Source organism: Psittacula echo (assembly GCF_963264785.1).
Source record: "Psittacula echo genome assembly, chromosome: 9".
Taxonomy (NCBI): Eukaryota; Metazoa; Chordata; class Aves; order Psittaciformes; family Psittacidae; genus Psittacula; species Psittacula echo.
The window spans coordinates 17,173,627-17,189,289 of NC_137745.1; the positions used below are offsets into that span (position 1 = coordinate 17,173,627).

At 45.1% G+C, this 15,663-nt stretch overlaps 1 protein-coding gene across 1 annotated transcript in view; it reads right to left on the minus strand.

Moving 5' to 3' along the window:
- The window catches only part of DNAH1 (dynein axonemal heavy chain 1), a gene marked incomplete at its 3' end in the record, with an annotated part of 70,383 nt that overhangs the window by 20,394 nt on the left and 34,326 nt on the right, over positions 1 to 15,663 (minus strand). The window contains 25 exon segments of the mRNA XM_080625156.1: positions 2 to 166; positions 1,009 to 1,187; positions 2,285 to 2,323; positions 2,692 to 2,738; positions 2,740 to 2,863; positions 3,442 to 3,599; positions 4,234 to 4,394; positions 4,848 to 4,988; positions 6,202 to 6,300; positions 6,600 to 6,758; positions 7,404 to 7,523; positions 8,198 to 8,230; positions 8,234 to 8,269; positions 8,273 to 8,392; positions 8,656 to 8,833; positions 10,462 to 10,496; positions 10,500 to 10,616; positions 11,083 to 11,127; positions 11,131 to 11,174; positions 11,286 to 11,472; positions 11,599 to 11,685; positions 12,175 to 12,330; positions 12,650 to 12,763; positions 13,795 to 13,900; positions 14,959 to 15,147. Of these exon segments, the coding sequence (XP_080481282.1) occupies positions 2 to 166; positions 1,009 to 1,187; positions 2,285 to 2,323; positions 2,692 to 2,738; positions 2,740 to 2,863; positions 3,442 to 3,599; positions 4,234 to 4,394; positions 4,848 to 4,988; positions 6,202 to 6,300; positions 6,600 to 6,758; positions 7,404 to 7,523; positions 8,198 to 8,230; positions 8,234 to 8,269; positions 8,273 to 8,392; positions 8,656 to 8,833; positions 10,462 to 10,496; positions 10,500 to 10,616; positions 11,083 to 11,127; positions 11,131 to 11,174; positions 11,286 to 11,472; positions 11,599 to 11,685; positions 12,175 to 12,330; positions 12,650 to 12,763; positions 13,795 to 13,900; positions 14,959 to 15,147 (2,839 nt within the window).

The following is a 15,663-nucleotide window of genomic DNA, read 5'->3' on the forward strand; positions in this document are numbered from 1 at the left end:
ACAGAACTGGCTGGGAGGGGACGACCTCCTCAAAAGTGGTGTCTAACTCCTCCATCATACTCTTCATCAGGTTCTTGAACCACATGCGGTCCTCCTTGCTGACCAGGCAATCACAGAACACCCGGCAGCTCTCATGGTACCACAGCTTCAGCAGCTGCAGTTTGTCCTGGTAGGAAACCCCAGCAAAGAGCCCCCATGGGAGAAGCAGAGAAGTACTAAGAGCCCCACTGTCAGGAAAGCTGGTTCCTGCCTGGCATGTGGCCAGCTTCACTCCTGCTAGAAGGCAGCTGGAGTGGAGAAAGAACTAGGCAGAAGAAGCTGCATTCCCTTCTCCTCTCAAAATCAGCTCTTGTCAAAACAGCAGCTTTGCAGATAGCTCATTACAGCTTCAGCTAATCCTGCCTCTATTTGTCCATGTCAGGCTTTCTCTCAGATTTAAATTTCATGTTGTTTGTCCTTATCTTTCCCTCAGTTTGATTTAATTTTTACTGTTTTCAGAAGTTCTTGTGGGGTTTTTGGGGTTTGTATTTTTTTTTTTTTTTTGGAAAGATCTTTTTTTCAGCTGTAGCACAGAACCAGGGTCCCAAGTACTTCCTGTCATAAGCCACCTCTACTGACTAGGCTGGAGCCAGAGCAAGGTCCTAGGAGAGCTGGAGGGGCAGAAGCCTCCATTGCTATGGGCTGGTAACAGGACAAACCTCTGCCCCTATCTGGTCCCCTATGGCTCCATCCAGTCCTGAGTGGCCAAGCTGTATCACACTGACTCCCTGTGGCCATTCCCCTGCTTCCATGCCAAGGAAGGGCTGTGGTGGTGGTGGGGGATGTCTGCATACTACTGGTACTAGGCAATATAGCCAAAGGGAAGGTTATCACATTCATTGAACAGTACCAAAACACAGTTCCAGCAGGAAATTGAGGCCTCTTTGTAGGCCCACCAATGAGTTCCTTACACTGGAACATTTCTGGTCTTCCCCTGGGTGGCATGACTATGCTGATGGGAGGACTCACCTCGATGGTGCTGAGCTCAACCATGAGCATGCCCTGGAACACTTTGGAGAGATCTTTCAGGTTGAAAGTGTAATGTGACTTGGCTGGTGTGGGCATCAGCTGGGATGTGATGGTCAAATACATGACAATAGTGGCATCAACCAAGGGCTTGTTCAGGTCTTTCACTGCAAGTGCTCCTGCTGCAGAGACAGAGGAAGGTGGAGAGGATATAAAGGTGGTCACTATGGGTTGAGAAGGTCCTGACAGTGCAGACAGGTGGGACTGAGTTGCAGAGGTGTTCCTAGGACTTTGTCAGGAACACACTTTTCTGCTTTCTTACACAGAGACTATGGGGGGGACCTGACCAAGCATCTGCTCACTGCAGTGGACAGTTTGCCAATGAGTTTTCCAACCAAAAGGAATCAGATTTGGGGAGGGAAGAATGCATCACAACAGTTCTGTGGGGTTAAGACTTCATGCACCCCAGGGAGAGAGGAGGCCTTGCAGACCGGTAATTGGTGCCTACCTGAAATACTCCTGAGAGGATTTCCTTCTCCCTCTTTATACTCCCACAGTGGAGTCTCAGCTACTTTTAAGCTAGAAGGGCTGAGTGCCCTCTCACTAAACTGCCTGGCAATTTATTGAGATCAGCAAATGCAAAGCCACTGAGGAATAATTTCTTATGCAACAGTCTGGCAAGATTTAAACACAGCTGCCAGTTTTAGTGCATAAAATACTGTTTTTTGCTTTTCTCTCCCAGTTAAGTTTATTACAAGCAATGCTGGGGAAGCAGAGCTCTGTGACACCCCAGCACTTCGCACTTTCCAACTCTTCCCAAAATTCTTTAATTTATTTTTAAATCACAGTTAGGTGCTTCAGTGTGTCCCCAAGCTCACAGTCAGGTACTGATGCTTGTAAATATTGCAAGCACTCAGAAAGCTCTGCTTTGCTTCTTTCATAGCTCACTATTCTTGCTCCTTCCTATTGGCATATTTGCAGATGAGGGCACATTTGCAAAGATGATCCTAAATTCCCACCCTGTCAAATATAAGAGGACTCACTACGGTCCAAATGAACCCTTTTTTTTCTGGGTGTCTGTAGCACCATGCTTAGATCCACCCTGCCCAGCTCTCCACAGGCTGCAGCAGATGGAAAGAAACAGAAGGCTCTGCTTTCACAGAAGGCTGTTGTCTGGGCAAGTGTCTGTCTGCTGAAAGCACAGGTAAGCTATGCCATGCTGTGCCCATCAGCTTGTTCTGTTCACAGTCTCCCTCTCTCTCTGTCTTCTCTTACTTACACACTGGATCTCTGTAATTTTTTTCTTCTAGGAGTCCATCTAGAAAAAGACAAAAAACATGAGTCACAGCTTTACCTGCTGAGGTGAAGGACATCTACATCAGCCATCACAAAATCCTATCTGAAAGGCCTAGACCATAGGATTCCTTACGAAACTATGAAAGACAAAGCTGAAGTTTGCTGATTGGCACCAGCAGAGTTTGACCCTGAGACTAAACTGTATGAGCTTCTCTGTTTGCTAAGATTCAAACAACACTTTCCCAAAAGCATCTTCAAGCAATGACTGCAAGTTCCAGCTTCCAACACTTTGATCAGATCATCAATACTAATTTCTCCCCTTCAAACCTCCATTATTATCAGGCTGACTTGCAACATGAGGAGAAGGTGGCAGCTGCCGGCAGAACTTACCCATCCAGCTGCCAAGGATGATGGAGAAGATAGCCTTCCTGCTGAATTTCCATTTCAGTGAAGGAGAGGTAGTTGAAATGGCGAGTGAAGTGTGGAGTGACAGCATTCCTTCCACCTCCAGGAGGCCCCATGGCACAGACAAAATTAATATCTACCAGCTTCTTAAAAGCACCTTGAAGAGTGCAAGATTAGAAATGAATGTGAAGTTGTAGCTCGAAAACCCTCACCACAAATCTCCACAGCGGGTATGCATAGAACCATAGAATAGTTAGGGTTGGAAAGGACCTTAAGATCATCCAGATCCAACCCCCCTGCCATGGGCAGGGACACCCCACACTAAACCATGTCACCCAAGGCTCTGTCCAACCTGGCCTTGAACACTGCCAAGGATGGAGCATTCACAACCTCCCTGGGCAACCCATTCCAGTGCCTCACCACCCTCACAGTAAAGAATTTCTTCCTTAGATCCAATCTAAACTTCCTCTGTTTAAGTTTGAACCCATTAGCCCTTGTCCTATCACTACAGTCCCTGATGAATAGTCCATCCCCAGCATCCCTATAGCCCCCCTTTAGATACTGGAAGGCTGCTATGAGGTCTCCATGCAACCTTCTCTTCTCCAGGCTGAACAGCCCCAACTTTCTTAGCCTATCTTCATACAGGAGGTGCTTCAGTCCCCTGATCATCTTATCTATCAGCATATCTATCAACAGGCCAACTTCTGCCAAGACGGCAAAGGATCTGGGTCCTATCGATCCGCTTCCTGTCATACCAGCCCCGGTGGTCCATCCACTGCCGCAGCAGCTCAATGGGTGGCTGAGCGCTGTATGTGTCCAGCATGGACAGGTTCAAGACATCAATAAAAAATATGCAGTACCACCCAACTGGAGGCCCAAACACACCCTTGCGCCTGTAAGGACAAAACTGTGTAAGGGCACAAAACAATTCCTATTACAAAGGTACTTTTAGCTTGACCCAAAAGCAGTTTTTTCTCCAGAGGCTTCCTGGGGCAGTGGTTTCAGCTCTCTACACTTTCACTCCATATAACTCTTTATATGGGCCCTTGCACAGAAAAGATCTGGTGCAAGGGTTGGGGCATTGGCTTTTTTCCAAACATGAGTGAAATTTTGCCTGCTTATGCACGATGTCAATGAATGTCAGCGCTGTTGGAAACTTCAAACCAGTGGTTGACCATGGAGGAAAAAGGGACGCTGTTAACCATGGGGAGTGGGATTGGGGTCAGCAACCAAGTGTTCTCCTCTCATCAGTTCCTATACATCTCCCACACCAAGGTTTGCAAACACCTGTGCTGTGAAACGGAGTATTTCTGGAATACCCAGAATTGGAGCAATTCTTACAGACCCTCACTAATCCTTCTCACTTTATTGCAAATGTATCAAGTTATTAGGGGCTCTCACAATCCCAGCTCAGATTTGCTGTTTGCTTGGGGCCCCTTCAGGTCTCAGGATGAAACTAAATGGCTAAGTTGATAGAAACACTGAGCTCAGGGATGCTGCCTTTGCAAACACAGGAAGGAAACTTGCCTCTTATCCAGTTTGCTGTCAATGAGATCTTGAGTTTGGTTAGCAGAGGTAAGTGCCAAAAACATCAGGAAGTGGGTAATGTACTTGAGAGGCAAGTTCTTCAAAAGCTTGTCTGTAATTGTGAGAGTCATCCCTGTGCCAGTGGGACCAATGCAGAGAACCTAGAAACACAATCAGCAGCATAACCACAGGTATACAGACTATGTTTCTCAGCTCTCTGGCATTTGCTGGAGGAAATGCAGTTACTGCTCCCTTAGGTATTCAAAGGCTGGGAGAAGACAGAAGGCTTGCTCTTGACAGCCGTTCAACAGATCTCTTGGTGGGGAAGGAATCCAACCAGAGAAGTAGGAAATGGAACTCTAGGAAGCAGGTAGAATTTGATGGGCAGCAATCTAGCAATTGCTGCATTTTGATTGAACACCTGAGTGTTGACATTCCTTTGCAGTGCTGGCATGGTGCCTGAGGACTGAATGGAGAGTTCTTGTTGTTTAGGCACAGCTTTTGAGCAGAGAAACACAAATCCGTGGGAGTGGGAAATAATCTCAAAAGTATCAGGTAGCTGTTGATGAGAACAAGGATAACTCTAAAAATCAAAGATAAGGCTGGGCACATACTGGCTTATAGTTGATGAGCAACAGCTCCAGCAGATGGGCCACTCGGACTGTGTTCATTATGGGCACAATAATGTCACAGAAGTTGGTATCAGGAACCATGGTGAACTCTGCTGTAGAGTCCAGCCACTTCTCCCAGCACACCTGAAAGGTATGGGTGTGTTCAGAGGCAGCTGTTGCATTTATCCTCTATAGGAAAACTATATCTGCTGTATTTTTCCTGTCACAGCTCCTTGCGTAGTAGCTCAGATTCTGAGGAGGAATCCAGGTTTCCAGCCCCTCTGTCTAGTCTTGTCACCCTCGCCTTTCTGTATGGCAATGCTGTGAGGCTCTGACTCATTTCATGTGGGAGGGAGGTAGCCCAAAAGTTAGAGATTATTGCCCCAGCAATAATATACTTGCTCTCCCTTCTGAAAACTGGGATCAAAGGGGGATGGAGCACTTGCAGTGTTTGCACGAACTGGAATTCTGTCCTAAGCTGACTCACCCTGTAAGTGCCCCATGGCAGAGTGCCACTGAGGGCTTAGCTGGGATCCTATCTTAACATTTGGTGCCATCATCCATGTTGCATTCAAAGACACATGGAAGTTTTGTACTTGTACAAGACATGGATGACCTGTGCTAGAGTCAAGCCACAGGCAAACCTCCCAGAGGCCACTATACAAGTGAGACAGGTTTTGTCAGGGATGTGCTGGAGAACACTGAGAAATTGTACATTCCTGACACCCCATGTGGCCTTCCCACAGAGACAACACTGGCAGCTTTTGCTAAACATCTGATACTCATGTAAGGCTCTTTTCTCTGCTTTGATTTCAGGAGGGGGAAGCATTTTTCTTCCTTTATTTTTCCTGTGGTTTTTTTTTTCCAGCCCAGAGGGTGGTGACTGTCAATCAGATGGGCCTTGCATGCCCCACTCCTCTGCTGCCTCCTGTGAAAAAGGTGGCATGTTTGTCTGCCTTGCTCCTCCTCCAGACTCTACCGCACACAGCTTTTCTGCTGTTGTGCACTGCTTTCTAACACTGACCAACCTTTCCATCTGAGCTTCTCCCTGTCCTCCTCCAGTGGCCACACTTGCAGAGCCCTCACACTTTCCTGAGCACTGGCAGAGACACTCAGGTCTGAATTGATCAGCGCTTGGCTCAGGTTTGAAAGTTCAGCTTCACAACCCTGAGGGCAAGAAATTGCCTTCTTCCTTTAATGAAAAACTTACTTTAACTTTAAACATTCCCACTTGGTTCCTATAGGCCTTCCTTGTTTGCCCTTGATGACAAATCCTATCAAATCCTGCAGGACTGTGTCACTTTCTAGTCCCTCCCCCACAATTTCTCGGCTTGAAGTTGTAGGTGAAATATTTTACCTCCCTAACGACCTCCTCATCCAGATCATCTTCAGGACTGCTAAGCCCAGCATCATTCAGTTTATAGTCATAAACCAGTCCTTCTTCCGTGAAAAGTAACTGGATCAGTGAGAATAAAGCTGTTGGTGAACCTGGCCGCCACTCAGCTGAGTTCAGAGAAGGATCTGCACTGCTGCAAGGAAGACTTTATTAATGGGATGCTGCCCAGACTAGTGTGGGTCAGGCCTCTCTCCCAGATCTTCCAGCTCCAAAGATCCCTTGAAGTTTGAGGCAGACATGGTATACCAGATCCCAAGAGGAAGTCCATACAAAGCCTCCAGGCACTCAATAAGCTTTGCCCCCATTCCTCATTACCAGTTTCTCTATAATGAGAGAGGATCTGTTTTTCCTTTACTCACCTTTTCCTTTTCCATCTTCTCCCTCAGCCACAAGCTGAAGGCTGTGTAACCTTGGGAATCTCCAGTAGCACCCACACTCCAGATCAAGGCAAATATAGACCAGGGTTCAATCAGCTCTTTGATATGAGCTGTTTTCTCCTGGGGAACTGTCCTAATTCCCTGAGAACCAGAGAAGAGCAGAAGTAAAATTCTCAGGCATGGTTAAGGTACATAAACCCCAGACTCCTCTTAAAGTGCTTGTAATTCTTCCAGCTTCTATGTAAGTTTTGCTAGCCAGTTTTTCACAGGCCTTGTTAATGTATTCTGTGGATTAGAACTTGCTATTTCATTAGTGTACTTGAGAGACTCCCCCTGCTGAACTAATGTCACTCAACAGGAGCTAAGAGAAGAATTTAGTCTTTGGGTTTTAATTTGAAAATCATCCAGCCTTCCACAATACTAATTCTCCAAAGATCTGCAGTCTGAAGTGCATCACTGCTTAGCTCTGATCTCTGCTTTCCACTCCTTCTCCAATTCCCTCTGCTATAAATAAAAGTGAACATCTTCCCTCCAGCCTGGTAGGCATGGAGCTTATCTTTGGCTCTTTCAGTGGGCAAAGCATAATCCTTCCAAGTTTACCTGTGTTTTACAGGATGTTGTATTACCTTCTGATATGTACATGAGCTATAGCATGACCTTTCTGCACCAACACCTCGTTCTTTGGTGTAATAACCAACACTTCATTCTCTGGTGACTAACTCTGCATGACATGATGCCCTTAAGAGTTACAGGCATAATATGGTGATAGAGGTAGCAAAATCCTACCTCAATGGGAATGAAAGGCTGAAAGAAACATTCCAAGAGCACAAGGAGGCTCCTTGTGAGGTTACTGTCTGTTGAGGCAATTACCTCCTTCACAAACCTCCGGACAAAGCCAATGGCTTCCTGTAAGGAGAAAGAGGAACAACTTGGTGTCACTATTCAACACGTTTGACTTCGCTTTTATCTTCTTAGGGTGCTAGTTTCTCCTCACCTGCCTGCAGGCTATATTTAACAGGGAAGGTATGACTGAGAATGCTGCCATTTCCCACCATGTCCCATATGCCACTGTTTTGACTGGAGAGAAGCAAGTCAAACCTCTTCAGTTCAGTCTTAACCCCAAGAAACCTCTGGGCCTGCCTGTTGGTTCTGTGCAACAATGGTGTGCACCTTTTTCCATCACTGCTGTTAAATCATTTGCTCCCTTCAGAGCTTTCCTTTGCAGCTCCATGTTATTCAATAAAATAGGAGCAGAGTAGAAATAACAAGACCTGTTCTTACAATTTTCTCACTGAAGTTCTTATAACTTACTCCACTGTAAGCAATGGTGCTGCACCAGTGATGATTTTGTCCAGGAGATAATTTACAATTAAATAAAACAAACTATAATGACCAAAAAGACTAAGTCAAATCTATAGGGATCAGCAAATAACCCATATTAAACCCAGGAAATTTACATATCAGTTTGTATACTGGTAGTATGAAGTGTTTAAATCCAGGCCTTGACAAGTCTGGGCTGATTGATACCTGAGCTGACAACCTCCAAGCCATGGAAAGGCTGGAACAGTACCATAGCTCACCTTGAGGAATCTCATGAAGAGAGATGATAGCTGCTATGAGAAGGGCTTCATGATGCCTGGAAGTTTTTGCAGTCAACACTCAATGAATGGCTCCAGCCCCAAGATGTTGGGTTTGAAGTAAACCATGCCACAGCGAGACACTGTAGCAGGGGAAGCAACAGCCAGATCCTGGACTTCAAACATCATGGTCATACTCAAGAAATTGCAAAAAGAAAGCAAGGAGGATAAGGACTTGATCACTTCCAAGATACGTTTCAGCATAATTTGGCAAAGATGAAATCTTTTCCTTTGTTGCAGAGGCCCTTTTTGTTGTTTCTGGGCAGTTCAGGGCTACTACTGAGACACCAATGTCATATAAGTCCACCACAGACATCAAGAGGAAAGTAAAAGGCAAGTTTGTTCCAAGAGAGAGGAAGGAAAACAGTCAACAGGCAGCAAAAGCATGAGAGATGAGTTACCTCTGACAGCTTGATGATTTCCCCTGAGCTGAAACACAACTTCTTATTGTCATCTAGCACTGTGTTCATGTTCTCAGTCCACAAAGCATCAACTGGGCCATCAAACACGTACCACTTCTTGATGGTGTCAGTGGTCGCAGCTCCCCACCGGATGAGTGAGGAAAGGATCCCATCTGTCCTGAAAGTGGGAGGAAGGCTGGGCTTGGCCCATTCTGGTTTTGCTGAAATTAATGGCAAAGCTTCCATAACCTAAGGCAACAGTCAGAATCTTACCCTGGTTCCTGCGCCCAAGGATACCTGTGCCTCACTTGATGAACTGCCTAAAGGTCAATTTTGTTATTTCTTATACTGAGACATACATCCCAGTCTGAATGACATCATGAAACCATTTCTATGGGCATTAGGATCTGTACTTCATGTCATCTAACTGTAAAATGCCAAGTTTCCCTTTAACATCTCCGCCCTCAGTGAAAAGCAAAGAGGCCTTGCTAGCATCTATTTCAAGTCATAGGTGGGTTAGCAGCTCTCTGTGCCTCTTCTTCTCCACCAAGTGTTTTCAGGACAGCTACTCTGCTAATTCAAATGCTTCCATTGGGTAACTGCAGGTTATGAAGATGAATCCAGGCTAAAGAGCATGACTCTACCCTCTCTACAACTGAAGTTCCCCATCCTCAGCATCCATCACCAGGTGAACAGGGGAGCAGACATAAGGAATGCTGGCTGTTTGCAGCAAGAACTTAATCTGTACATGGAAACCTGGAATGCAATTTCCATTCAGGCCCTAGACTTTACTTCCATTATTAATTATTTGTTATTTTTATAGTGCTTGTCAATTCCAGGGTATTGTTACTGAGATCAAGTGAAAACAGTCTGTTCAAAAGCTCAGCTGATTAAAACAGATGGATTTGTCTGTAAATATGTTTTACACGGCTGCAGTATTTTTCTCCTTGTCATGTTGACATGTCTGTGTGCTGCCCTTGGGTACAGTCACATCATAAATAAACTGTTGAGCTTAACTGGAACATCCTAGAGAATGTCCTTCAGTAAAGAAGCACCAGAGCCCAGGGTAGGAAGCTCTGGGTCTCTGCATCAGCAGTGCTTGCTTACTTGCATTTTTCCTAGAGGTAGTTAGTTTCACATTTATTTAGTTTCCCATTTTACAGAACACAGTCTTTAGCTTTGCCCCTAAGCAAGTGGTTGGTAACAGGGCTAAAGGGAGATTCACACTGCTTCCCACACCTTAGTTTCTGGATAAAGTGAGCTGCAAATTCAACCTGAGGTCACATATGGAAACATAAGCAGTAAGACCTGGCTGTCAAGAGGGCAAACAGGCTATTGGTTCTTGCTTCTAAAGCGTGTAAGCAAGCAGGAGCCCTGGTAACAGCAATAAAATGCCTCTTTATGTCTGAAAGTCATTCCTCCTCATTCAAGGCCACCAGTGTATTTATATAGAACAATTCAAGTGCTTTTGTCAGAAGCAAAGCAAGCGTTTTTAAGCTGCTGCATCTTAGAGCAGGGGTATGTGCTGCAAAGCAATTTAATTATTCCTTGTTACGCAGTTAATGCTGCTTACTGAGCTGCAGTAACTGTCTGGCCATGTGCTGGCAGCCAAGCCAAGCACACAATAGAAGATGTCAGCTTAAATAGCTGTGACTGGCTATTGTGGCTTGGTGAGGATAAGGACTTGATTGCTTCTGGTTTCATGCCACTACCCTAAACAGTTCTCAGCCGTGAAGAGAAGATGCTCAAGACAAGAAGAAAACTGTTTCCAGTCTGGAAAGAAGGAAAGCAGATTTTGTACTTTACCACTCATGCGTTAGCAAGTTGAACTCTCCATAAAGCTAGCCCATTGTGATGGATTTGGGATTCAGTACAAAGTATCTGACTGCCTCGTAATTCCCACCACTTGCTGCAGGCAGACCTTTCAGTGATGTCATTGCAGCTGCCAGGACTTGGTAACACTGCAAAAGCAGGAGAGCAAGAGATTTAACTGCCATGGCTCCACTTGCTCTCACAGCAGTTGCATTCAAAAAGCAGTGAAAAAGGAGATATAGTGAAGGATAATATGACAGTAAGGAGATGCCTGGCTGTATTCACAGAAAGCAAGCATTCTAGATGAAGAGGGGAGGAAGTTAGATCTCCTGTCCAAGAGGCCTGAAGCATCTCAAGATGTCAAAGCATGTCTCAGCCTTAGAAATCTGCAGCAGAGCTAATAAGCCTCGGTCTAATCTCCCAACTTGAAAGAGTGAGCTAGTAATATACTTCCCCATGGCTATAGATCAGTACCAAAAGGCATCATCTTGGTGCCTTGACTTTTATCTGACAGAAGGTGGAAACGCTGGAGAGTGAGTCTTCTGTGAAGTTTAACCCTCTGAATCTGTAGCTAGGCAATGGTTTACTGGTGCCAGCAGAGTCTCACAACCATACCTTTGTCTTCCCAGAACCTGTTGGTCCCACCAGCATAAGGCCATGTCAAACCACAGTAGTTTCATAGAGCTGGGTGCACTTAGTCACAAAACCTGCAGAGGAAGACAACGTGCAGTGGGTCTGGAACCAGCTGTCTCTTTTCCTAGGGCAGAGGACTAAAAGCCCAGGCCCACATGAAGCTTGTGGAGAGCTTTCTCGCTCACCATCAGTATCCTTCAGGTTCTTTTTGATGCAGGATTTGAGAATGGCTTCTTCCACGATGCCATAAGCAACAGGCTCTTCTTTGATCTTAGGAAATAAATCTGAGACAATACCACTGAAGAGCGTGAGGTCATCCTTCAGAAATTTGGGTACATTGGCATCCCTGATAGCCCGCAGGCAGATCAGCTCCTGCAAAGATTTAAGAAGTTCCTGCAAAGATTTAAGAACTCAGAACTTCAGAGATCTCACCTCCCTTATGAGGCTGCAGAAAAGGCCTAACAGGTCTGTGACAACGTGAAGTCTTAGCACATTTACCTCATCCATAGTAGGATTCTCTCTTTTTAGGTTGCCAGCTGTTGAGATGACAGTCTTCACAGCTCTCATCGCAAAGCCATAGTGGTCCTGGAAAAGGCACAGAGAAAACAATGACATCAGGTACAGGAGCACCACCTAAAATAGAGTGAACCTATGCATGCACTCAGTTAGCAGGTAAGAAAAGAAAAATGAGTTATGCCTTCAGAACAACTGCTTTCTATCGAAGTTTGCTCTCAGTATCCTTCAAACAACTAACTAGTCCTCAGCTGTACAGACTACAAGTAAGGAAGACAAGAATATCTGGATGATAAAAAATCCTAAATGGTAGGAGAAGTAGACAGGGCTGCTTAGCTCAACTGTCCTGCCATTGTAATTCTAACTAGCACTGAAGCTGAATGCAAGTCCAGCCACAGGAGGAAAAATGAGAATCAGAAAGGAGGGAGGTAGATGAAGAATGGGTACTGTGACCTTTCTGTGATATGCGGTCACAAGGCACTGGGAGAACTACCAGGTACTTTGTGCCTAGGCTGAAAATCTCACGTTTAAAAAGACATTCATGGACATTAAGGCATTTACCTGGGAGCTGAGCTGCTCTGACAATAGTTTGAATGTTGTGGTGACCTTCTTTGCAAGGATTTTGGCTTCATCAAACCCAAAGGAGTAGAGTGAGAGTGAGATCTCAGCAATCATGGAGTAATCTGGGACCATCATAGCCACAGGACAAAAGAGAGCCTGAAACATGGTTCCAACACAAGATTAGCACACTTGTTTCCTGCTTTTTCCAGCAAACTGAGAAGGCTGGGTATCTATCCCAGACTGTTTAGAGGACACAGCCCGAGTGTGCCTGACACCTGTCAGGATAGCATCCCTGCAGACTGCTATCTGAGGAGCGTCATTTGCTTACAGATGTGATTCAAATCTCAAAATGATCCTAGAAGCTTTTCAAAAGCATCACTTCCTAATACTTGTCATGGACACAGCAGTGGTAGCATCCAGCACCTGTACTGCTCCCTCTTCTTTTCTTTCTGTCTATGCAGTCTGTCCTCCTTACCTTCAGGTTATCGGGCAGTTCAGTATGCCCAGCATACCCTGAGTTCATTGTGATGAAGACTGCACAGGATGGTACCAGTGGGATCTCTGTGCCTTCAAACATGAAGTGATCCACCTAGAAAATCAAAAATATCATCCTCCTTGAAGAACAGAACCTGACCTGAAAATCAAGTAATATAGCAGAGTCTTCCAAGAGGAAAACAATGGCTTTCAGTAGTTAAATTATGAAGCACGGACACACAGAGGTGCCCACAACTGTAGTGACTCAATGTGGGCCCACTGCAGGAATCTAGCATTACCAGCAATATTTTTCCCTGTTTAAGAAACTGGGCTCATGGAAGATTTACTGATAGGCTTTTTTTTTTTTTTCTCTTGAACAGACTTTTATCCCTCCAGCTGTAAACAAACATCTTTCCATTTATTCTGCAGTAGAGTTTGGACCTGAATTAATTCGTGGCAGAGAGGGCAAAGAGAAACCTAAATCCTTTTTAAAGCTGTGTAGGTAGTAATTTCAGATGGGGGATAAGGTACTGCAGAAGAATTCATGGACAGCAAGTTTCTAATTCCAAGCCAAAGTAAAGGAGATTCAGGTCTTAACCCCTCTGAGCCCCCAGACAACAAAGCAGAGGCTGGCTGTTAGACTGGCTGACATGTAAAGCCAAAATTTCACTTTACATTACAACTCTGGGTATGCACAAGTATGTATTTTCCTGAACACACTGGGTTTCAAGAATCCACTAAGGCTTTGATAACACATTTAGACAATGTGGTGCTGAGCAATTCATGGCAGAACACTGACTGTCTTTATCTCAGCTCCAATTTGTATCAGTGGATCTGTATTGGAGTGTCTCCCACACCAAAGTCTGCTGGCACTGCAGCTCAGGCTGAGATGTACTTGAGCCTGTGCAAGCATGGGCAACTACGGTAGCACAGACTAGGGTGAAGTTACAAAACCCACACAAGGTGCTAACTGTGTAATGGCCTGATATGATGCTCCCAGCTAGGGCATTGCTCATGCCTCTCCAAGCTCAAGTATGTCTGAGTTGCCCCTAAGCAGTGAAGCTAGTCTGAAGACAAGGACTTGCCTAGACTAGCTCAAGTAGAGATTTTTTTGCCTGCCCTTGCACCCACCAGTTCATTACATACCCTCTGCTGCTGTGCTTTCTGAATGGTTGTGATCTGCTGTGCCACCACAGACAGCACCTTGATACCAATGCAGTTGAACTCATCAAAGCAAGCCCATGAGCCAGAGCTAGGCAAGGAAGGAAAACTGAGGGGAGTCAGGAACATCTTACAGAAGCAGACTTGCAGTCGAAAGTTCAGCTAGATCTAGAAGTTGTAAATTCACATACTGGGGAGGCAGCACAGAGACAAGAAATGAACCTAGAAGGCTCCTGATGCCCCACAGCTACAGTGTACTGGCACAGTGGAAGGGATTTTAGCCCTCACCCCAGCTGTGCATCCCAGGCCATGGGTGAGTGAGAAGGTGCATGGTCCCTACAAGACCATGGCAATGACTGCTCCTACAGCCTAGGACAAATTCTGCATGTTAGAGATTTGGGCTTGAAAGAGTTGTCATGTTGAATTCCTGTTTTATACCTGAGCTGTAAATGTAGCAGACAATTTAGACATCTCTTTAGTCCATTTTTCAGAGCTTGGATCACTAAGTATAAAGCTGGAAGCAGGTATATGAGGAAGACGATCTTTCCACAAGGCACAGTTTGAGAAATAAGTTAAATTACTGACAAAGAAAACATCTGAGAAGAGTATCAGCTTTTCTTGGGATAACATTCAGATTCACCAGTGTGCAACAGACTAATTAGACCAGCTCTGTTTGAAAGGTAGAGAAGAGAGAAACTTCTCTGAGAGGATCCCTCAGGGCTTAGAGCAGCCTCTCTTGGCTGCTCAATTTTGGATACACTCAGCAGATTCTCTCTTTCTTAAGATTAAGCAGCTTGTAGGCTGAATCTCAGCCCAACATGTATGATATTAAAACAAAGGCCAGAGCTGCAAACACTTGCACAGTTGGATTAGTGCATAGTGGATTGGCGCAAAGCATTTTAATTTTGCCTTAAATGAACAGGATCTCTTTTATCCCCCAACCCCCCCCCTTTTTTTTTTTGTTTTAATTGGCTCAGCTGTAACAAAATTCCCACCAGAAGGAACTTTGCTCATTCTGGAACACGGTAACCCCTTACTGGGGCTTTGCTTAGTCTTCTGGGCTGCTGTGAAAAATATCCACCACTTCCCAGTGGCTGGCACCCCTGTACCTGACCCACTCCTCAATAATGACACAGCATTTCATTGTACCTGGCTAGTCCCTCGAAAAACCTTCCCATTGCCATAAAGTCAAGCTGGTCAGAGCAGCTGAACACTACAGTTTGGATTGCTAGTGCTTTGCCCAGGTCTTTTGTTGTTTCCGTTTTTCCTGTTCCTGCCGGTCCTGCAGGTGCTTCTCCAAATTTCAGGTGCAGAGCTCCTGTAAGTGTCAGGTAACACCTATGACGAAGAAGAAACCAGATGATGAAAAGCATTTCTACGACTGGTTTCAGTAAGGGAGACATATGATCCATGCAGCTGGAGACAAGCAAGAATCCATCCTTTATTATTGGAACTGCTTACATATACAGCATTCTGCAAAGGAGTTAGCTTTGTGGCCTTGATTAGTATTCGTCTGGGTCTGAATGGATAAATCCTTCTGCCACCAGCTACAAATTCACTCTCCAGAAAAACAACAGTTACAAACAGGTAAAACTATTATTGCTGCTGCATATTCTAGGGTATTAGATGTCCATATCTTCTGGTTTGTAGAAGAGCTCCTTGGCTATAAGGAAGACATTTTATGAGAGTCAGAGCACTACAATAAGAATGAGGGGAATGAAAGCAATCAGTTTGAGCACTGACCATGAGGAATACAGTAGAACCAATGCCAGGATGTTCCTGTGTCCTAATCTCAGTTAGTCCTTTACCGTACAAATGGTTTCTATTTACATGCCTAAAGTATGGTCAGATTCC